General features: G+C 41.3%; 1 protein-coding gene across 3 annotated transcripts in view; it reads left to right on the forward strand.

Annotated features, from left to right (window-relative positions):
* PPIG (peptidylprolyl isomerase G) overlaps window positions 1-22,487 on the forward strand; it is a 32,098-nt gene that overhangs the window by 2,512 nt on the left and 7,099 nt on the right. The window contains exons 1-11 of one of the 3 annotated variants that reach the window (XM_083496330.1): window positions 1,461-1,650; window positions 10,090-10,168; window positions 10,300-10,374; window positions 11,509-11,616; window positions 12,702-12,746; window positions 13,971-14,058; window positions 16,857-16,886; window positions 17,001-17,140; window positions 18,883-19,087; window positions 20,631-20,798; window positions 21,945-22,029. In XM_083496330.1, coding sequence (XP_083352456.1) covers window positions 10,108-10,168; window positions 10,300-10,374; window positions 11,509-11,616; window positions 12,702-12,746; window positions 13,971-14,058; window positions 16,857-16,886; window positions 17,001-17,140; window positions 18,883-19,087; window positions 20,631-20,798; window positions 21,945-22,029 — 1,005 coding nt within the window. In that variant the 5' untranslated portion in view covers window positions 1,461-1,650; window positions 10,090-10,107. Of the gene's footprint in view, window positions 1-1,460; window positions 1,651-8,089; window positions 8,267-10,089; window positions 10,169-10,299; window positions 10,375-11,508; window positions 11,617-12,701; window positions 12,747-13,970; window positions 14,059-16,856; window positions 16,887-17,000; window positions 17,141-18,882; window positions 19,088-20,630; window positions 20,799-21,944; window positions 22,030-22,487 lie in introns of those variants that run through there. The other 2 variants (XM_083496331.1, XM_083496329.1) reach the window with 2 other exon arrangements.

Raw genomic sequence — 22,487 nt, forward strand, 5'->3', positions numbered from 1 at the left:
ATATTGAAAAATGATGGCTAGCTGCTGAGATCGCCATAGCTCAACAGTAGAAGACTAAAAAATCTCCAGTTAACCTAATGATAAAAGAACTTACGAAACTTGGCCATAGCGGTGTAAATAACACAAAATTTGAGTCTTTAAAAATGCAGAAAATCGAGAAAAAAATGCAGCATGTTGGGAGTTTATATCCTATACCTCCAACTCGGAGGTACAAAAAGAGATTTGGTTATCATGATATTTTTGTTTTTAAACAATTTTACTGTAACTTGTCAGTGATTTCCTGCTCTTGTGTTTGAGGAGCTATTTGTTTATTGTATTACATTGATTATTTACACACACACACACACACACACACACACACAAACACACAATCACACAATGGTGACTGACCTGTGGGGAATCCATTGCTTACAAACTTACCTATCCAAGCCATGTTTGCTAGGGAAAGAATCCTACTGATTGCACTGAATACACATTTAGCAACCTAACAACCTAACCAGTCCTATGCATATTTACTTGGAAGGAAGTCCTACTGAGTTCAGTAGGATTTACTCCAATGCATATGTGCGTAGGTTTGCTGCCTAAACTCACAGCAAGGATATCTATTTTTCTCTGTTTAATATTGGTGGCTACAGTAAATCTTGATGCTGAAGCATACAGTTCTGATGTGCAGGGAACTTAAAAGTTAACCCTTGGAAAAGAAAACTTCCTCATAGAGTGCAGGCCACACTTCTGTAAACACAGTAGTCTATTTGACTGCTAAACAGATCAGACCCTTCTGTGATGTAGATTTTGAATGAATCCTTTCCTCTCCCCATACTCTTTTCTATAAGCTTATTGGCAGGTGTGGCGCAACTGAAATCCATGCTGTGAGATGGTGCGACTTATAATCCAAACTCCTCTCCCCAGCCCAACAGGATTTATGGAGTGGTGAGGCTACTGCTAAATCAGAGCTATCCATGTTGGTGACACACTTTTTAGACATGCATCATTTTGTGACAGCAATTCAATTTTACTGGCAAACCAGAGGTTAAACAACCCCCTTTCCAGCCCCAGGAGGAGCACAGGGTTCGTTCACGTGACACACTGCAGCCAACACGCTAACATGTTGTGACACACACTTTGGAAAGCTCTGTGCTAAATGTACAGCCCAACAACTACAATGACCAGGGCACAAGGTGGGTTGGACAAGCAGATTAGAGCTGGTGCAGTGATTGGTCTCAGTGTGGGACTTTCCTCTAGTTGCTGTTTCCTGGCTTTCCACCTGCTGTCAGTGGCACTGCACACTTGGTGGACAAAGGGGGAGCTCTATACCTCTGGTGACCAACAGGAGGCTGACAGAGGGGTACCTCTGCCCAGTCCAAACCTCCCCACCACCACCACTCAGCACAGAGGGGCTTGGATTGTTCTACCTACACAGCTCTGCCTTGATACAGTTTTGCATTTCACCTCTAGGGAAAGGTAGGAGTGCCACATGCTGCAACTCCTTGCTGCTGATCACCCTACAGGCCTCTCAGAGATGGAGTGTTAGTTCGAAAGACAAAACAGTTTGTTGAAGGAACATCTGCCTTGTGCTTTCAAATGGTTCTTAGCCTTTCGTCTAAGTTCCTTCCATCTGTCACTCTTTGCAAAGTTGCTAGCAATGCTTAGGTTAGTATTTCTGTATGGGGAACTCATAGTCATGACTGCTTTTCTTTATTGTGAAGAACATTGAGAACATCTGGAATCCCTTACAGAATTTGACTTCTCAGCATGTTGAATCCATTTATTCAAACATGAATATGTAAACATGAATAATAAATTACAGCTATTATGAGATTGGTGCATTTGGTTTCCCACAGTGAACAATCAACTACCAAGGGGCATTAGTTCGTATTTGTTTCCTTATCTATCATGAAACATTGAGACAACAATCCCTAATAGCAAAGTCATAACATCTTCCATATAATAGTCTCATAAAACAATAACTCACTGTATGAAAATCAGTCCATGGCTTTCAGTTTCAAAGGAGCAAACTTCCTAGCACTCCAGGCTAAGGGATAAATTTTGAAAATGTATCTAATCATTTGACTCTAATCAATCCTTTGGTAATCAGAGAGCAAGAAAGATGAGTGTTCTACACACTTCTCTGTCCTCCCCTCATTACCTTATACTGTCCCTTGTCTGCTCAGTACCACAATTTACAAAATAGAAATTTCAATATGGCAGTTGGATTCTGTTGGGTATATCAAGTAAATTGTCTGAAAATTTCAGTTGCAAAATTTATTCTAGACCTTGGATTTCCTTAATACAATATTTATGTATTTCATGGAGAGAGCTCCTAGGTTCAAGGGTTTTAGAGAAATCTAAATTTGAACATGAATCCTTTAAAAAGCAACAACACTTGAGTAGTGTTTTCAGAGAATGCTTGTATCGTAAGGGTTTGCTGTTTATTATCTGCAAGAGATCATGTAGTTAACTGTAATTGTCTAGAAATTATTGTTAAAGAATGGTCACAGTTTTCCCTATGTCTTGGAGGAACTTGAAGGGTACTGTGCTACTAGGGCTTAGTAAGGCAGTGTAAGTGGTGATTTTTCTAATGCTAGTTGTATACACACCAAAGCAGAAAAAGTGGTTTGTAATTCTGAAATAAAGTGGAGAGCCTGCAAAGTTGGCATTGTGTAACTGCCATGTGATCAGGCCTAGGAAGTGAGAGAAAGAGGAACAAGGCATGTAGATGGCATGAACCACTGCACTCTGGCAGTAATATACAGTGGTACCTCGGATTAAGAACTTAATTCGTTCTGGAGGTCTGTTCTTAATCTGAAACTGTTCTTAACCTGAAGCACCATTTTAGCTAATGGGGCCTCCCACCGCTGCTGCACGATTTCTGTACTTAACCTGAAGCAAAGTTCTTAACCCAAAGCACTATTTCTGGGTTAGCAGAGTCTATAACCTGAAGCGTCTGTAACCCGAGGTACCACTGTAATTCTTAAGAGACTGCCACATTCCTTATTTTGGCAACCCTTGTACTATTTGTCCTGTGTATTAAATTTGTATAAGCATAGTTCTCGGCAGTTCACAACATAAAATTACAATATAAGAAACACAAAATACATAATAAAAATAAGAACAGAAACAAAATAATAATCCTCCCTTCGACAACACATTTAAAAGGGCATTGGAGATCAATCAGCCAAAGGCCTGGTTAAAGAGGAATGTTTTTGCCTGGTGCCTATAGGTGTACAGTGGTGCCCCGCAAGACGAAATTAATTCGTTCCGCAATTTTTGTCGTCTAGCGAATTTTTCGTCTTGCGAAGCACGAAATCCCATAGGAATGCATTGAAAATCAATTAATGCGTTCCTATGGTCAAAAAAAGTCCAAACAAAGCCAAATTTGGTACAACAACAGTTTATTAACTGCTCTTTAAAGTCACACATACTGTAAAGAGCAGTTCAAAAATTGAAGGGAAAATAAATAAACTTTATAAACATGACAGAAATACATTTAAAAATCAACAAAGTACAGTATACAGACATTTTCTAAGACTCTGGGGGAGCACTTGAAGAAGGCTCCTCTTCCACTCTTTGCTTCTTGGTCAAGAACCTGTCCATTGTCTGCTGCTTCATCCGCCTTTTCAGCAGCTCCCTGAAATACGACATGACCCTCGTATCATAAAAGTTCCCAGCGTCATGTGCCACGTGCTTCTCATGGTGGTGTAGATCTGCAAAAGTCTGCACCTCCTTCCACCTCTGGCAAATGTCCCTCAGTCTTTCGGAGGACAGCCGTTCCCCAGTTGCTTCCTCCTCTTCCAGTGAGGCCTGCTCCAGCGCAGCCTCTGCCTGCAGTTCGACCAGCTCCTGGGTGGTCAGCTCGTCGTCGTGCCCCTCTACCAGCTCGCAGACGTCCTCCTCCGTGACCTCCAGGCCCATGGTCCTCCCCAAGGCAACAATGTCCTGCACCACTGTTGACTCTGGTGCATCAGAGTCACTTGGTGCCACACAGTCCGGCCACAGGTTGCGCCAAGCGCAATTCAAATTTCTCTGGCTGATCCCTTTCCAGGCCGTGTTGACCATCTTCAAGCAGGTGGCAATGTCGAAGTGGTCCTTCCAGAATTCCCGCAGGGTGATGGTGGTGCAGTCAGTCACCTCGAAGCATCGCCTGAAAAGCTCCTTGGTGTAGAGTTTTTTGAAATTGGCGATGACCTGCTGATCCATCGGCTGGAGCAGTGGCGTGGTGTTAGGCGGCAGGAACATGATGTTGATGAAGCTGAACTCCTCCAACAAGTCCACCTCAAGGCCTTTGGGATGGGCAGGAGCATTGTCCATCAGAAGCAAAGCCTTCAGCGGCAGGTCGTTGTCCAGCAGGTACTGCTTGACAGCAGGGCCAAAAGCAAGATTGACCCAGTCCACAAACAGCACACGTGTGACCCAAGCCTTGCTGTTGGATCGCCACATGACACTCAGCCGCTCCTTGTCGATCTTGTGTCTCTTGAAGGCCCGTGGGTTCTCCGAGTGGTACACCAGCAGGGGCTTGATCTTCAGGTCGCCGCTGGCGTTGGCACAGAAGAGCAGGGTCAGACGGTCCTTCATGGGCTTGTGGCCAGGCAGCCTGGACTCCTCCTGAGTGATGAAAGTCCTTTTGGGCATCCTCTTCCAAAACAGCCCGGTCTCGTCGCAGTTGAAGACCTGCTGCGGAACGTAGCCCTCCGTCTTCACAAGCTCCAGGAACTCCGCTGCAAAGTCTTCAGCCGCAGGAACATCAGAACTGGCAGCCTCTCCATGCCTGACCACGCTGTGGATGCCAGATCTCGTCTTGAACCGGTCAAACCAACCTCTGCTAGCCTTGAAGACTTCTGGCTCGGCTGAGGTTCCTGCCTGATCCCGGATGAGGTCAGCATGCAAGGCCTTGGCCTTCTCACAAATGACGGCCTCAGACACTGTGTCCCCTGCACGCTGCTTCTCTTCTATCCAGATGAGCAGCAACTTCTCGACCTCCTCCAGGACAGCTGGGCGGTTCCTCACGATCCTGGTGACTCCCTTGGCTGCATCAGTCGCCATGATCTTCTCCCTCATCTTCAGGATGGTCCCGATGGTCGATGGGTTCCTGCCGTACTCCCTGGCGATGTCCGTCACACGCATTCCGCCGTCGTGCTTCCGAATGATGTCCTTCTTCATCTCCAGCGTCACCTTCTCCTTCTTCCTCTCGCCGGCCACCGCAGGAGCAGTCTTCTTGGGTCCCATGGCAGCACAGGTCCTACCTTCGTAAACTAAGAAACAGGAAAAAAAATCAGTGATGTGCTTCAAACCCAAAAAATACAAAAGCACCCAGCCACCCACCACACAGAAATTAAAACCCAGAACCAAGGCCTTGAATCCCAAGCACCCCAACCCCAAATCCAAAATCCCAAAAACCCCCAAAAAAGTTTTAAAAGTTGAGCTTACCAAATGGATGAAAGAGAAGTTCTGGAAAAGCTTCAGCAATCAACCACCGAAGTCCTCAGGAACCTCAAATGGCTGTAAAAAAAGTTTAGGAAAAGCTTCAAAAATCACCAATGTCTTCAAAAACCTCAACTGCTCCCACAGACACGCACCAACCCACCCATAACACAGAAATTGCAAACCCCTCCTCAACTGCTCCCCCAGCCCCTCCCCTACTGCTGCAAACCCCTCCTCAACTGCTCCCCCAGCCCCTCCCCTACTGCTGCAAACCCCTCCCCAACTGCTTCCCCACCCAGACAAAAAAAAATTCAAAAAATAACAACAAAATTTCAAAAAAAAACAGCCATGCCTAGTGGTCACAGAAAATCATAAAAATTCCCAAAAAACCCCCACATGGTCCCAGATTTCTGCAGAAACCTCCCCCACTGTTCCCCCAGCCAGCCAGCACTCAGAAATTCAAACTCAGAAAAAAAAATTTCAAAAAAAAACAGCCATGCCTAGTGGTCACAGAAAATCATAAAAATTCCCAAAAAACCCCCACATGGTCCCAGATTTCTGCAGAAACCTCCCCCACTGTTCCCCCAGCCAGCCAGCACTCAGAAATTCAAACTCAGAAAAAAAAATTTCAAAAAAAAACAGCCATGCCTAGTGGTCACAGAAAATCATAAAAATTCCCAAAAAACCCCCACATGGTCCCAGATTTCTGCAGAAACCTCCCCCACTGTTCCCCCAGCCAGCCAGCACTCAGAAATTCAAACTCAGAAAAAAAAATTTCAAAAAAAAACAGCCATGCCTAGTGGTCACAGAAAATCATAAAAATTCCCAAAAAACCCCCACATGGTCCCAGATTTCTGCAGAAACCTCCCCCACTGTTCCCCTAGCCAGCCAGCACTCAGAAATTCAAACTCAGAAAAATTTTCAAAAAAAAACAGCCATGCCCAATGGTCACAGAAAATCATAAAAATTCCCAAAAAACCCCCACATGGTCACAGATTTCTGCAGAAACCTCCCCCACTGTTCCCCCAGCCAGCCAGCACTCAGAAATTCAAACTCAGAAAAAAAAATTTGAAAAAAAACAGCCATGCCCAATGGTCACAGAAAATCATAAAAATTCCCAAAAAACCCCCACATGGTCACAGATTTCTGCAGAAACCTCCCCCACTGTTCCCCCAGCCAGCCAGCACTCAGAAATTCAAACTCAGAAAAAAAAATTTCAAAAAAAAACAGCCATGCCTAGTGGTCACAGAAAATCATAAAAATTCCCAAAAAACCCCCACATGGTCCCAGATTTCTGCAGAAACCTCCCCCACTGTTCCCCTAGCCAGCCAGCACTCAGAAATTCAAACTCAGAAAAATTTTCAAAAAAAAACAGCCATGCCCAATGGTCACAGAAAATCATAAAAATTCCCAAAAAACCCCCACATGGTCACAGATTTCTGCAGAAACCTCCCCCACTGTTCCCCCAGCCAGCCAGCACTCAGAAATTCAAACTCAGAAAAAAAATTTTGAAAAAAAACAGCCATGCCCAATGGTCACAGAAAATCATAAAAATTCCCAAAAAACCCCCACATGGTCACAGATTTCTGCAGAAACCTCCCCCACTGTTCCCCTAGCCAGCCAGCACTCAGAAATTCAAACTCAGAAAAATTTTCAAAAAAAAACAGCCATGCCCAATGGTCACAGAAAATCATAAAAAATCCCAAAAAAACCCCACAAGCCCCCAGATTTCTGCAGAAACCTCCCCCACTGTTCCCCCAGCCAGCCAGCACTCAGAAATTCAAACTCAGAAAAATTTTCAAAAATAAGCAACCTGGCACAATGGTCACAGAAAATCATAAAAATTCCCCAAAAAGGCCCACAAGCCCCCAGATTATCGCAAACCCCTTCCCAACACCAAGTCCTTGAATCCCAAACACCCCAACCCAAAATCCAAAACCCCCCCAAAAAGTTTTAAAAGTTTAACTTACCAAATGGATGAAAGAGAAGTTCTGGAAAAGTTCTGGAAAAGTTTTGGAAAATCTTCAAAAGTGAGCAAAGTCTGATAAAAGGCTACCAAACCACGTGCTAACAGTTGCTCCTCGAAGCCAAGTCGCAACTGCAGCTGCTCAAGCTAAGCACCCTTGGTTTTAACGGTTTTTACACAAAGGAAACAATGTCGCGAGACGTTTTCGTTTTGCGAAGCAAGCCCATAGGGGAATTCGTCTTGCGAGGCAAATCGCGGACAAAAAAACCTTTCGTCTAGCGAGTTTTTTGTCTTGCGAGGCATTCGTCTTGCGGGGCACTACTGTATAATGAAGGTGTCAGCTGAATGTTCCTGGGGAGAGCATTCCAGAAATGGGGAGCCACTGCAGAAAAGGCCCATGCTTGTGTTGCCACCCTCTGGGCCATCTCTGTCGTGCATTTTAGTAGTGGAAAGTGGCTGGTATACTCTTAGATGCTTCTAACAAGGTGTCAAGACCAAATTTTCTCCTAATTTCTGGTTTCCTTGCATTATAACTTTAAAGAGTAAAAATCTCAGGAAGTGTGAATTGATGAACGGACTAATGAAAAAATAAAATGTAAGAAGGGTAAATTTGTGTTTGTGGTCTGTAGCTAGTTTGTATTTCGAATTCCTGTAATCTGCTTTTTAAAACCTAAATTTTCCTGCTTTGCATTTTCCAAAGGACATATAAGCATCAATGTTCAGCCAATATCAAGTTACCTGTCCACGCTGGAAATTCCTTAGCTTCTGTGTTCTGCTGCCCTCAGATATTTTGGCAAATAATACCATGCCAAATAGAGCTTGTCATGCCATATTGTGACATAAAAACAGTTAAAGGAGGGGAATGACACCTATATTGGGCAGGTAATCTTTGGTCTTTTCATATTTAAGTGTCCTGAGAAACTGGGTTTGCAAATCAGGATGTTCTCTCTAACACCAGTTAAATGAGGGAAAAGGAGCACTCAAGCCTGTTGCTTGTTCCTGTTCCAGAAAAACGTATAATTTGTAGGACTAGAACCATTGACATCTGAACCAGCCCATAGTTTTATAGCCCTTAATTTAAGTAAGGTCTTCATGCTTAATACTTTTTAATAAGATGGCTGACATCATCATAATATGTTATATTGTTTTATGTTCCATTATCAGTTTCCCTTTTGCATTATACTTAAGTAGTAAATAGCTTTCTGAACATTACTGTGAGTGCAGTATGAAGCCTATGCTGGACCCACCTCTGCAGGGATGGACCCTTCCAAATAGCATAGGCAAGCTAGGAAGTTTGGTAGGGTCTCAGTCTTTGTGGCTGGATTCTGAATCATAGATCCTAATGCCTTCTTCCTCCTGCACCTCCTTTGCTTTGCATAATTGTATCAACTCTTGAGAGCTATGAATGCAGGCAAGAGAAAGGAGGGAAGACCAAATTAGGGGAGATCACGGGCTATGAGGCTGGCCTGGCCAATGCATTTATTAGCATCTATCACTAGTTTAATAATTATAGTTAAAATTTCGTAGTTGCTCCGGTGCTTTGAAGGTGCAGCTGTTCACATTGGGTGTAGACTTGGGTTGTACTGATAATGATGTGGGGTAGAAGTGTCAGATGTTATATTCATTTAAAAACTATTCCCTATTTATGAAAGTGCATTGTTTCATAACAGTAATTACGGTATTTTTTGCTCTATAAGGCTCACTTTTTCCCTCCTAAAAAGTAAGGGGAAATGTGTGTGCGTCTTATGGAGCGAATGCAGGCTGCGCAGCTATCCCAGAAGCCAGAACAGCAAGAGGGATTGCTGCTTTCACTGTGCAGCGATCCCTCTTGCTGTTCTGGCTTCTGAGATTCAGAATATTTTTTTTCTCCTCCAAAAACTAGGTGCATCTTGTGGTCTGGTGCGTCTTATAGAGCGAAACATACGGTAGTATGATAAAGGACAGCCTTTATTGAAAATTGGGCATTTTCAATATTGCAATTTTTCAGATGTTGATACATATAATAAAGCACTTTAACATGCTTTATTGAATCCCCCCCCAACAAAATATTTCCCATAAAACGGAAAACATTGGGATAGTTATACAGCATGTAAAACTTAAGATGGTTTACTAATATTTTCTGTTTACTAAATAAACATACAAACATAGTAACTCAGATCCCAGTCAGTTCAGGTTATTGAAAAGTTTTAACGGAAAATCAAATTGCTAGAAACGTATGGCTACTCTCTCTCATCTTGTCTCCATCTATTAGAATATCTGCCATGCAATGTTTCTGATCGCATTGGTGCTGGCTGGGTGGTGAGGGATACATTTCTGGAATAAGTAGCTAAGAATGACTTGGAGGAGACAAGGAGGCACCAAGTGTTTATTTGCTGCCCCATCCCTACTCTTTTCCATCATCCTTCTACTTGTAATTTATCCCCAACATGGTATGAACTTTGGAGTTGAGAGCCACTTGGTTTCAGCTTGCCCTATGTTGTCATGTCTTCCATACTCAGTAGCCTACCATTCCAAAGTCCTTGAGAGCAATCACAGTCCATATACTTGTGTTCATCACTGTCATTGTTTGCATAGCTTTATCTCTACATGGAAAGGGGGGGGGGACTACTTTCTTCCCTATTTTTTATTGTTCGTTAGGGTTTCATATTTGAACTTTTCATTTTAAAAGTCTTCAAATTTAATAGAACTCGCTTCTTTGTTAACAGTCTTCAAAATTTGAAGCCATGGGAGTGAAAAGCCAGAGACCTCGTTGCTTTTTTGACATAGCCATCAACAACACACCTGGTAAGAGAGATGCTTCTTGCCTAAACCCTATAACACACAGCTATGTCCAGTTCAAACAAGTGCGTCTTAAGCATGATGACATTACTTTATTGATGACTTATTCATTCATTCATTCATTCTTTTTCTTTTAGCTGGCAGAGTTGTCTTTGAGCTGTTTTCAGATGTTTGCCCAAAGACATGTGAGAACTTTCGCTGCCTTTGTACAGGTTTGTATATTTCCTCACTTGAATAATTAGAATTGTTCCTGGTTCCTCCAAATCAGTGTTCCCCAACCTTGGGTCTCCAGCTGTTTTCGGACTGCAATTCCCATCATCCCTGACCACTGGTCTTGTTAGCAAGGGATGATGGGAGTTGTAGTCCAAAAACAGCTGGAGACCCAAGGTTGGGGAACACTGCTCCAAATGGTATACCAAGAAAATCCTGGTAATAAAATATGAAATGAATGACTTTGATGTTCGTTTCTTTGTGTACTGAAAATGAAGATACATTTTCATACAAGATTTTCTATATTTTGGTATAAATTCATATATGCAGAATTAATTAATCCATCATAGTTCTACAAATTTTGGCTGGCTTTCATAGCCAGCCCAAATTTTTGAGCGCTACTGACTTGGCTCTTCCTTAATCATGCACTGAACTGCTTCTCAAGCTTAGTGCCAGGATAGGGAAAATTGCTGCCTTCGTCCAAGCCTAAAGAAGGGCAGGGGTTATATGTGTCACTCTTCACTTGATGATTTATTGACTCTTGCCATCCATGAACTTGAGTGTAAAGTAACACAGCTTGACACATTGATGAGGATGGTGAAGTCGGAATTGAAGACTGTTTTCTGCCTTTGGGGGTTTGAACTGCTGCATTGGACACACAAGTGGATCATACTCAACGTACCACTGGTACCACCAGATATAGAAATGGACAGGGCTCCTATAGCTTCAGCAATTATGTAGAAGAGGGGATTTTGCCAGGTGTGGTTTATGCAAGGATGCAAAAAAGTACCTACCACAATTCCCCACATTGCACAGTCATTAAAGCTTGTGAAAAGCAGGTGGAAGTCCTGTTGCAAAAGCAGACATCCTTGTGCTGACAGGACCATGACATAGTGCTACTTTGGATGCAACCCACAGTATTTATTTTCAGTGTCCTTATGATTTGAGTTAAATGTAGTAAATAAGGGGGTTCCTTTCTGTTGGTACTGTATTGCAACTTTTTTTTTCTTTTATAGGCTTCAACAAGTAGAATGTCCAAGTCAGATAGATCAAGAGCTGATTTCCAGCTGATTTCTGTTGTACCTGAGGGGTTCTCCATTAAAAGCTAATGGGTTAACTTTCCTCCCCCCCTGCAGGTGAAAAAGGTACAGGAAAATCAACTCAGAAGCCATTACATTACAAGAGTTGTTTGTTTCACAGAGTTGTAAAAGATTTTATGATCCAAGGAGGTGACTTCAGTGAAGGTATCACATTGGCTAAATGATATCAAATAGTATTTGCCGAGTATACAAATGTGTATGAAGTTATTATTTGAATGGTCATGCTCTCTTCCTCCTGAATAAAGCACTTGATATTGCAGCTTCTCTGTCAGGATAGAATGCTCTGGTTTACATGTCACTTAGCTTGTCTTCAGCCATGATTTAATGGTAAATGTGTCCCATCTCCCCTTGCTGGCACATGGCCTCTTACATGCCCCCCCCCAATGTTTCGTCAGGCTGTGGTTTGTGTCTTTTAGACAAACCGCAGTCTGTATTCGGATGACACAGCAATACTTACCATGACTTGTTTGATTTATGTGGATGTCCTACAGAGGTTGGGTGTGGGGAGGAAGAAGCCACAAGAGGGCCACATTCACGAATAAATATGGTTTTAAGATAAGCTGTGGCTCTCAGTGAGATGCACATGAGGCACCGGACAGGACTATTAAATGGAAATGTGTTTCAAGAATGCATTTTCGTAATTTCTTGAAGCCAAGTGCTTTTATAATGGACATGCCAAATAATAATGCCCATTCATTTTCTTAAAAACAACTAGATTTACTAACAGAAATTTAAAGAAAATGTGGAATAGCCTCATTCTGCTTCATGAAAGTCTATCTTAAGATTTGTGTAGCTCCATCAAAATTTAGGTTCCCTTTAGTAAGATTTTTTTCTGTGATAGCTTTAGCCTTGAATTTATATGATACACATTTGTTATTTTTCTGATGGGCTCTGGAGCCAGTCACAGACCTACCCTATACCCTGCGATGAATCTGTTTCAACTGTTCTTAATTCTGAATTTTACATGGTTATAACCCACCCTGGAACCTGGTGGTTCTTGTAGGTCAGGTAGTTGATGTTGTTGTTATTAAATTTAAAGGAAACTCAAGGCACTCTTGAAATGGGAGGAGATAGCATGCATATATGCAATAGAGTTTTCCTGTCTCAGCTAATAGGATATGATGTAACCCTCTTTGACTGGCTCCAATCACTCATCAGTAAAGAATCCCTAATGGTAAGATCCCATTGTCCCATTCTCATTTGTAATAACATTTTTCTTTTAATACAAGGAAATGGGAGAGGAGGAGAATCAATTTATGGTGGCTTTTTTGAAGGTAAGCATAGTCTTTTATCAGGTTAGCCTGCAACTCCCAGTCACAGTCATTGGTTTAAGAATATGTATATTAGGCAAACTGCATTTTTTGGCCCCAAAACTGCTGGCAAATTTATTTATTACAGGTCATAGAGTGCCCTATCCTAGGGATTCAGAGTGCTGTTGTAAAATTTTCAGGAATTATAATTATTATTACAATTCCCTGTCTTACATCTCCTCTTCTACCCAAATGGATCTCCGCTTTTTTCTATTGAGGTGGTAGTTCTCTTATTAAGAAGCTTGATACCTCTGTATCTCATATTCATCTAACTTCTCTTCCCCTTTACCCACCCTTCACCATCTCATTGATGGTGACTAACCAAAACAACCCTCCATTCAATCTTACTTACACTTCATTATCCTAAGAGAGAAAATAGAACTTCATCCCAGTCATCAGACTGATCTTTAAGATGACTGGACAGTCTGGCTGAGAGATTAATGCTAAGTAGCAGTTGGCCCAAGCAGGCTAGTGAATGGGGTCTTACACTTTGCCTTTGCAAGGTAGCTGTTTGTTGATGCTTACTGGCCAACCAGTTCAGTTTATGATTTAGAAAACTTGAATTGTGTGATGACAATTAAAATACTTTTATTTCAAGTTTTCATGACGATCAAGCTATTATGGTTCAGAGCTGTTATAAGCAAGTCTATTGCACAAGACTGCATTTGCACAAATAAACAGAATTTCTGTTACATTTAGTTTTAAATTTCAAAATTGCCCACCTTGTACATAGGTGTTTTTAAGTTTGTTTTTGTCTGTTTATTACAAGCTTTCTTTCCCCACATTATTTCTGTCACTTTTTACACTTTTATAAATTACATGCAGTGAGCTCCTTTGCACAAAAACACACTGGTTTGCTTGTGCTAATTGGAATGAATTTAAAATGCACTGGTCTTACTAAGCAGCTGTACTGAATATCAAGAGACAGTTTCACTTATACATTTATATCTTATATAATGGTCTTGACTTGACATATATTTGAGTCTATATGTAAATAGTATTTACATTTTTGTGCATTAGACTGAGAATTATACTGTATACCTCTGTCTTTATTTTTATCTATTTGAATGCTGTTTGGCACTACAATGATACATTTGTGCAGTTTGACAATCCTAATTTGAAATTCTAAAGAAATGCCAATGCAAGGTCATACTTGGAATTTTGAAGTAATTGGAACGCTTTCTCTAGATGAAAGCTTTGCTGTAAAGCACAACAAAGAATTTCTCCTTTCAATGGCCAACAGAGGGAAAGATACAAATGGTTCACAGTTTTTTATGTAAGTATCATGCAGCTCCACTGTGTTTCTTCAGCATTGGGATGGTAGTCCTTACAGTTTACATTTTAGAGCTTGGAACAGGTGAAACAGCTAACTCCTTTTCCATTTAGAAAGCATGACTACTTTTAAAAGATATCAAACTTAACTTGCTCTTAAATGTTTATTGGAGGTAGCAAATAAAAGATTATATGGGATAAGTTTGACTATTTAGCCCTGCTGTGTTTAGAATCAGGATTAACTTGGGAGTAGTTATCACTATCTCCTAACATATGGAAACACCTGGTTCTTTACCAATATTGAAGCTAAGAGGTATGGGCCTAATCATTGCCTGGATGGTAGACTATTGGCAGTCGGAATGTACTCTCCCGTGTGTTTTCTTGATGAAAAGCTGAACATGAGTTTATAGTCAAGACTTCTGTATGTAGCCAGTGGCCATTGCAGAATATAAGTAGGCTGTAAGTGGTAGTGTTTGTTTAGTATGATATTTTTAAATCTGTCAGAGCAAGCTATGTTTTAGTTACACCAAGCCTTACTGAAGAGTAATAAAGGGCCATTTCAGATGCTACTCTTAACACCAAGGTGCTGTATGTGGTTAAATAAGAAACAGGCTTGTGATTTGTATGTTCTATTCTCAGCCTCTGTGTGTGGATAGTAGGTAGCATATCCCTGGTTTACTCATCAGTGTATGCCCTTAGTGTGGAGGAAGGAAGGGTGCAGACTTGAGCCCTACACTCTCCTCATTTCAGGAGTGAAATAGTTTCTGCACAGAATTGCTCAGACAGCAGAAAGAGACAAGACTTTGCAATGAAAATATTAAATATTTTTTTTCTTCAATAAACTTCAATACAGAGTCAACCTTGGGTTTACCAGATTCAGTTAAATGGAGTTGTAGGTAGGGTAACATATTGGGCACTGTACCTTCAGAAATGTTATCTTTCTCTGCCCTCCTCTGCCTGCCTGCGGTTCCCTGTTTTTCCTTTTTGCCTTGTCAACCCTTTTTCTGTGCCACCTTAGTTGGTCAGTTACTTGATTTTAGAGGAATAGTTATAAACGTTGACTTATTAGTATAGTTCTTATAAACTAAGTTACCTTTTCTGAAATAAATGTATACTCAAAATATTCATTTGCTTGATCATAAATAAAATTTATGTATTAGGGGTATAATTTCAACAACACACCAGGAGGATCATACTTCTGAAGGTTGGCAGCATGTCCTCTCGGGTTTTTTTGTTTTTGTTTTGGTGGGAGGAGGCTAAATTTTCAGCAAGGTGATGAACTTGTGTGTAAACTATCACTTCTGACTACAAGTGAGGGCTCACATCACTGGATGTTTCTTCTTGCAAAATATTCCCTTCAAAAAGAAAACTAGATGATAGACAAAAGGGTTCTAGTTAGATATTTTCCTGACATATTTTTTTTTTTGTGGGGGCACACTTTTATGCAGGAACATCTGGACATATTTTTGTTTTGTTTTTTATTTCACAACATTTATATACTCCTTGTTTGTAATAAAACCTCAGTGTTCCCATCTCTGGTACAGTGGTACCTTGGTTTACAACCTTAATCCATTCTGGAAGTCTGGTCTTAAACCAAAGCGGACTTAAACCAAGGCGTGCTTTCCCATAGAAAGTAATGGAAAATGGATTGATCCGTTCCAGACGATGAAAAGCAACCCCTAAAACAGAAATTTCGCAGGAATTTTACTATCTCTCGAGACTATTGATCCATAAAATGAAATCAATAATCAATGTACTGTACTAGGAAATAAATAAAACAGTATTGTAGATGATAAAAATGAAAATTATTTTTTTTCCTTACCTGCACTGATGATAGTCATTGTTTGGATGGGGGGCTTTCCGTACTCACTCACTCAATCATAAACAAAAAACAATCCACAGACACACAAATGAAAAAGCCACACAAACAAAAACAAAAAATAGCAAAAACAAAAGCACCAAATATCACCTCAGAACACTGCAATCAGAAACGGAAGGCTTTAATTACAGTGGGGGGGGGGCTCAGATGAGCGGCGCAAGGGCAGAAGGGGGTGGGGAAAAGGCTTAATTATGATGGGGGAACTCAGATAAACGGCGAAAGGACAGACGCGGGAAGAAAAAGGACTTAATTACGATTGCGGGGGACTCAGATGAGAGGCGCAAGGACAGAAGCAGGAGGGAAAAGGCTTAAATTACGATCGGGGGGGGGGGGGCTCAGATGAACGGCGAAAGGGAAGATATGGAAGGAAAAAAGGCGGAGGCCCAATCCAGGCAGCGGTGGCGAGGCCTAGCCCCGCAGCGTGGCACCACTTGGGGAGGCCCGATCTCAGCAGTGCTGGTGATGAGGCCTAGCCCCACAGCGTGGTGCCACTTAGGGAGGCAGGAGGCCCGATCCGGGCAGTGCAGGTGGCACATACAAAGGCCTCCTGCAGCCAGGGCCCGTTGTATACCCAAAAAAAACCAACAACGCAACCCGGAGCACTCATTTCCAGGTTGTAATTGGTCGTAATCCAAAATGGTTGTATACTAGGCTGTTTGTAAACCAAGGTACCACTGTAGTGAGAATTGGCTGAAACATGAGGTGAGGGGGATTGAATACTGTAACCAGCATACATTTGTAACAATTCTTCAAATTTAAGATACTATTAAAGTTTGCAACTTCGTAATGCATTGATATTTGAACTACAGTTTAATGCCTCCTGAATCTGCTTATATCTTCTCATTTATGGCTTAATACAACAAGTTTATCTCCGTAATACTAATACTATATTTTGTCATTCTTTCCCTTGATGTAATCAAAAGAACAACCAAACCTACCCCTCATCTTGATGGGTAAGTGCCCTTGTATCTTACTTGCATTTGGAAAAGTTAATTGGATAGCTACTTAAAAATTTCAGTGTGACATAGATACTAGTCAGCTTTTAAAATTAAGCTTTAATCATTTAGGCTTCATGTTGTGTTTGGACAAGTAATCTCGGGTCAAGATGTTGTAAGAGAAATAGAAAACCAGAAAACAGATGCATCTAGTAAACCTTATGCTGAAGTACGAATACTAAGTTGTGGCGAACTAATCCAAAAATCCAAAGGTAAGAGTGAAATGTTTTTAAAGGTTGTCTCTTTTATTAAAATGTTTTTAAAGGTTGTATCTTTTCTAGTTTTGTAAGAGGTGTTTCAGATCTAACTCAGAAGATTGGTAACTGGGAATCTCGGTTCTGTAAATTGTTGTCATTGAAGTAGGAGTAACAAAGAGTATATTAAATAAATAACAAGTGGAGCTTGAAGCAAAATGTTGTAGTTGGCCTCCATGCCCAAAGATGTGTGTTCTTCATCAGAGCTGCATATAACAAGTTATGCCCTCTTTCACAATGCTTAGGTTGTTAAAAACTAAAGGAAGCAAAACACACACACCCTCCGTTTCCAAGCATTTTGAATTCTGCGGCTCCTGGAGATCACTGAACATGTTGGGAGCTTTTTTCTTTGCTTTTTATTTCAATTTGCTAACTATCTATTTCTGAACACCTACAGAGCCCCTTCTGTATGTAGAAGCCACTAACATCTGTGTGCGGCTCTGGTTTGCTTCAAAACTGATAGGCACCTATTTTGCTGTTGGAGGGAGCAAATGGGGCCTTCAACAAAATTTGTCTCCCCATGAAGGAAAAAATGCCTCCCCAGGGGATTATAGCTCTGATTTCCTCTTGAGAGTTAGAGGGTTTTCTTAGGAGATCTTCCTTGTTGTCTTCTTCCTTCCTCCATGCCTCTCACTTGGCTCTCACTTCTCCATCATTGGCTTTTCACCACTTGTTCTCTTGCCCAGCTCCATTACAGATTAGAATTTTGGTTTTCTATGGCCAACTCTCTTCCATCCCTGCCTGCAGAGATTTATGTGTATCAGGAAATATGAGCCTTGAAATCACCTATCCAAACAACGGGATGGTTATTTGTGCCTTCCTTATATATGTGTTCGTCCTCAGTCGTCTCTTGCTCCAGTTCCTCTATCTTCCTCCTTCCCCTACTGTTCTCCTTTCCCACTCTTAGCAAGTCACTTCTGACGCTTTCAGGCTGATAGACGACATTTTGAAGCTTTCAGCCTGTTTCTTTCAATATATCCAGCCACTTCTATTCTCTTTCCCCTGCTTTTCCAACCATGGCTCCTGACAAAATTTCTTCCAGTAGCACCTTAAAGACCAACTAAGTTAGTTCTTGGTATGAGCTTTTGTGTGCATGCACACTTCTTCAGTGTGTATCTGAAGAAGTGTGCATGCACACGAAAGCTCATACCAAGAACTAACTTAGTTGGTCTTTAAGGTGCTACTGGAAGGATTTTTTTTATTTTGACTATGGCAGACCAACACGGCTACCTATCTGTAACATGGCTCCTGAGTATGCTTAGCCCTCATTTGGCTGGTTTGTTTACTCAGCAGAATTAGAGGAGTTCCTCCAAGCATTCAGATACCTCCCTCTTTTTCTGCTGTGATAATTGTTTCATTGTGAGCTGAGTGAGTTCCTGCTCCTAACCCAGCTTCCATGCTTTAGTGGGCCTCTTGCTTGGTGACCCCAGGGAAGACCAAGAACAAAGACCAAAAAACGTTGCCTGAATAAAGTTGGGGAGAGTCTTCTCACTGTGCCACCTGCGAGTGTGGCTCATTCTGTAACAACATGGGATAGTCCCTTCTTTATAATGGTACCCCAGCTGCGGCATTCCCTCCTGCTGGATGTGCGGGTGGCCACAACATAAATGGAATTCTAACCCACAGTGAAAACATACCTGTTCTCCTAAGCTTTTGAAGGTTTTGTTTGGTAACTGCTTGTCTATTGCTTTAATTTAAAGCCAAGAAAGAAGAGAAGAAAAGACGCAAATCATCATCCTCATCCAGCAATTCTGAAAGTTCAAGTGATTCAAAATCTTCTTCTGATTCATCATCTGATTCTGAAAGTGCTTCTGGGGAAAAAACAAAGAAAAAGAAAAAGAAGCACAAAAAAATTTCCAAGAAACATAAGAAAGAGAAGAAGAAGAAAAAGAAGAGCAAGAAGAGGTACATACAGGCAGGCTGCGGGGAGAGATTTATTTTTGAAACTTGAAAAAACAACACCTACCTTCCTGTGCTACAGTTAGATGAAAATGGCTCAGAAGAATCAGTAGTGCATTCTTCCATGTCATTTTCATGTCTTACAAAAATAATATAGTTTTTCGTTAATCTCCAACATGCTCTCCATCAAAATAAAAATTCTTGCATATCTGTACAGGTGGAGTTTAGAATGAAATCTGAAATACTTAGTTTTAATGGGTTTTTGATTTTTTTTTACAGTGGAACAAATCTGCCCAACATTAGCTCACCCCATACTATGTTTGTTGACACAACATTGGATCACAAACAACAGGCAACCAGGATGTTTTATTTTGTTCGTTTACTCATGTGAAGGACTTAACTTTTTATTGTTTATATAGTCCTGTCAGAAATACTTATACTTTTATCCAGCACTTCCTTTAGAAAGCTCAGAGCCTATCTTGCCTACAGTTCATGTGCTCTCTAATCCAGGCACTAATATCCATGTTCCCTTAGTTCTATCATTGCTACAGAATTAAGTATTTCCAGGCAACAATAATCTTTTCCCTCTGTAAGCAGTTTTTTTCCTTTGGTGGTGGGGTATTTTTTCTATCTGGCATGCCAGATTCTTATCTCTACACCACATTTTTAATAATAATAATTTATTATTTATACCCCGCCCATCTGGCTGGGTTTCCCCAGCCACTCTGGGTGGCTTCCAATTAAATATTAAAAATACAATAAAACAAGCCTGTAGTCTGCTTCTTTCAGTATAGATGGTGTTGTGCTATGAAGCCCTGATTCAAAGAGCAGCATGAGGCTGTTTGAAAGCCCTTTTGCAAACAACCCCACACTGCTATTTATACCTCCAATTTTTGGAGATTTAAAGCAGGGCAGGACTGTTTACAAAAGGGCTTGTAGGGAACGACTGGTGAACAGAGAGTACAGTCTTGCTGGCTGCAGGGGTATGCTCTGGGAGCACAGAGAACATGTTTGCAAAGCAGATCCCTGCATGATTGAATCCCACCCATCACCTGACAGAATCTATTCATGTCAGCTGATGGATAGGTGGACATAGTTTGGGGAAGCTAGCTTTATGGGCCAACCTCCTAGGGGGCCAGGCTTGGCCTGCAGGTCAGAGGTTCCCTACCCCTACTGTAGTTACTAGCTTAGGTTCAACCATGCAGGCATGGCTAGATGGGTGAGGTGCTGCCACAGAGTCAGCCTCATGACAGTGACATTTCCTTTTCTTTGTTTTACTACAGGTATTTGGGGAAAGGATTTAGCTTAAAGAAGGGATATATTTTGAATATAAACCCAGTGCAAATAGATTTTTGCCTTTGAAGTCTCAACTTTATTTTATTTTGGCAGAACACATATTAAAATATTAAATACCTTTGTTTCATCTTCAACAATAGTTTCTTTAAAATAGTGCATTTGAAGTTCCTGTTTTGGCATATGCGAATTGCAAAAGAAACATATGTAACATTTAAAACAGATGCATATAACTTTTGTTCTCTTATCAATGAAGCTCAGCCAGTGAAAGTGAAACAGAAAATCCTGAATCACAGCCACTTTCCACAGTCCGTCCTGAAGAGATTCCTCCTGTACCAGAAAACAGATTCCTTATGAGAAAAAGTCCTCCTAAAGTGGATGAAAAGGAAAAAGAGACCAAGAGCAGAGAGAAGGAAAGGGAGAGGTAAAGTTGTACTTGATCATAACTGCAGACTTATGAGTAAGCCCCAAGCTGTGGTCCATGTGAATTATCTTGATGTTGACTTTGGTTATTTACTGTGTGCTGGCACTTTTACACATGCTTAACTGCAATGGGATCTATTAAATGAATTTTGCAAGAAAAAAAGACAGTAATCTTATCAGGCCTACGGCCAATGATTTCAGTGAGATTTCCTTAGGATGGAGGTGTTTTGAAATCAATTTTTGGTAAGGTTGTCCTATATCATGCAAGCAGATTTCCTGTTCCTCTCCCCACCCCCAACCCTCTAAAGAAAATTTGGGTGTTGCACGAAGAGTAATCTGTTACATTGTGTCTCTTCAATTGGTAGATGATCACAGTTGGCTTTTACCCGCTGTCTTTTTAATCCTCACAGTTGTGCTTTTGAATCTTTTGCCATGAAGTGAATATTTAGCAGACTGTTTGTGGAAACGTACAGTTTGATAGAGCTTCAGAAATACATAATAATAGAAGAAATGAGTTGTTTATTTATTATACCCCGCCCATCTGGCTGGGTTTCCCCAGCCACTTTGGGTGGCTTCCAATCGAATATTAAAAACAATACAGCATCAGACATTAAAAACTTCCCTAAACAGGGCTGCCTTTAGTTGTCTTTTAAAAGTAAAATAGTTTTTTATTGCCTTGACATCTGCTGGGAGGGCGTTCCACAGGGCAGGCGCCACTACCGAGAAGGCCCTCTGCCTGGTTCCCTGTAACCTCACTTCTCGCAGTGAGGGAACCGCCAGAAGGCCCTTGGCGCTGGACCTCAGTGTCCGGGCTAGATGATGGGGGTGGAGATGCTCCTTCAGGTATATAGGACCAAGGCCGTTTAGGGCTTTAAAGGTTAACACCAACACTTTGAATTGGGCTCAGAAACATACTGGGAGCCAATGAAGATATTTCAGGACTGGTGTTAAATGGTCTCGGCAGCCACTCCCAGTCACCAGTCTAGCTGCCACATTCTGGATTAATTGCAGTTTCCGAGTCACCTTCAAAGGTAACCTCACGTAGAGCGCATTGCAGTAGTCCAAGCAGGAGATAACTAGAGCATGCACTAGAGTCATCTTTAGAACCATCCCAGAACTACAGTGATGTCTTTTTCCTCCTTTCTAGTAACCCATCAAACTGTCAATCAACATATCAGAGAAGGTTGTTAGTGACTAGATCTGGACGAAAAATTAAAGGAAGAGGACCACGGGTATGTCCTTTCTTGTGATTTATTGTGTGCATTTTGACAGTTTTTACCCTGTAATACAGTGATCTTGTTCCATAACAACATTTAAGAGTAATTGTTCCTTTTTTATGGATACACTGAAGAGGTTTTGGAGAGAAGCATTTTGGGGATGAATGGCAGAGCTGTGTAGTGTATCTATCACTATGTCTCCCACAGACACAAGAGTCCACCAACCCTGAATGCTGCTACTAGTTATTTAATGAAAGAGCGGGTTTTTGCAAGCTTTTGTTTTGAATTCCAGTAAGCTGCCCACCAACTCAACAGCATTTTAAGACGAGCGGGTCTTAGACACATAGAGCACAGTGTCTTTTGTCAGTTTACGGGTTTCTCTGCTTTCTTTTATCTGAAAGAATTACTCTTGCATTCCTTTGCTCCTCTCTATGCAGTATTCATTTTCTGAGGTTATTTGCACCTATGTGGGT

The sequence above is a fragment of the Podarcis liolepis genome (assembly GCF_965112155.1).
Source record: "Podarcis liolepis genome assembly, chromosome: 1".
Taxonomy (NCBI): domain Eukaryota; kingdom Metazoa; phylum Chordata; class Lepidosauria; order Squamata; family Lacertidae; genus Podarcis; species Podarcis liolepis.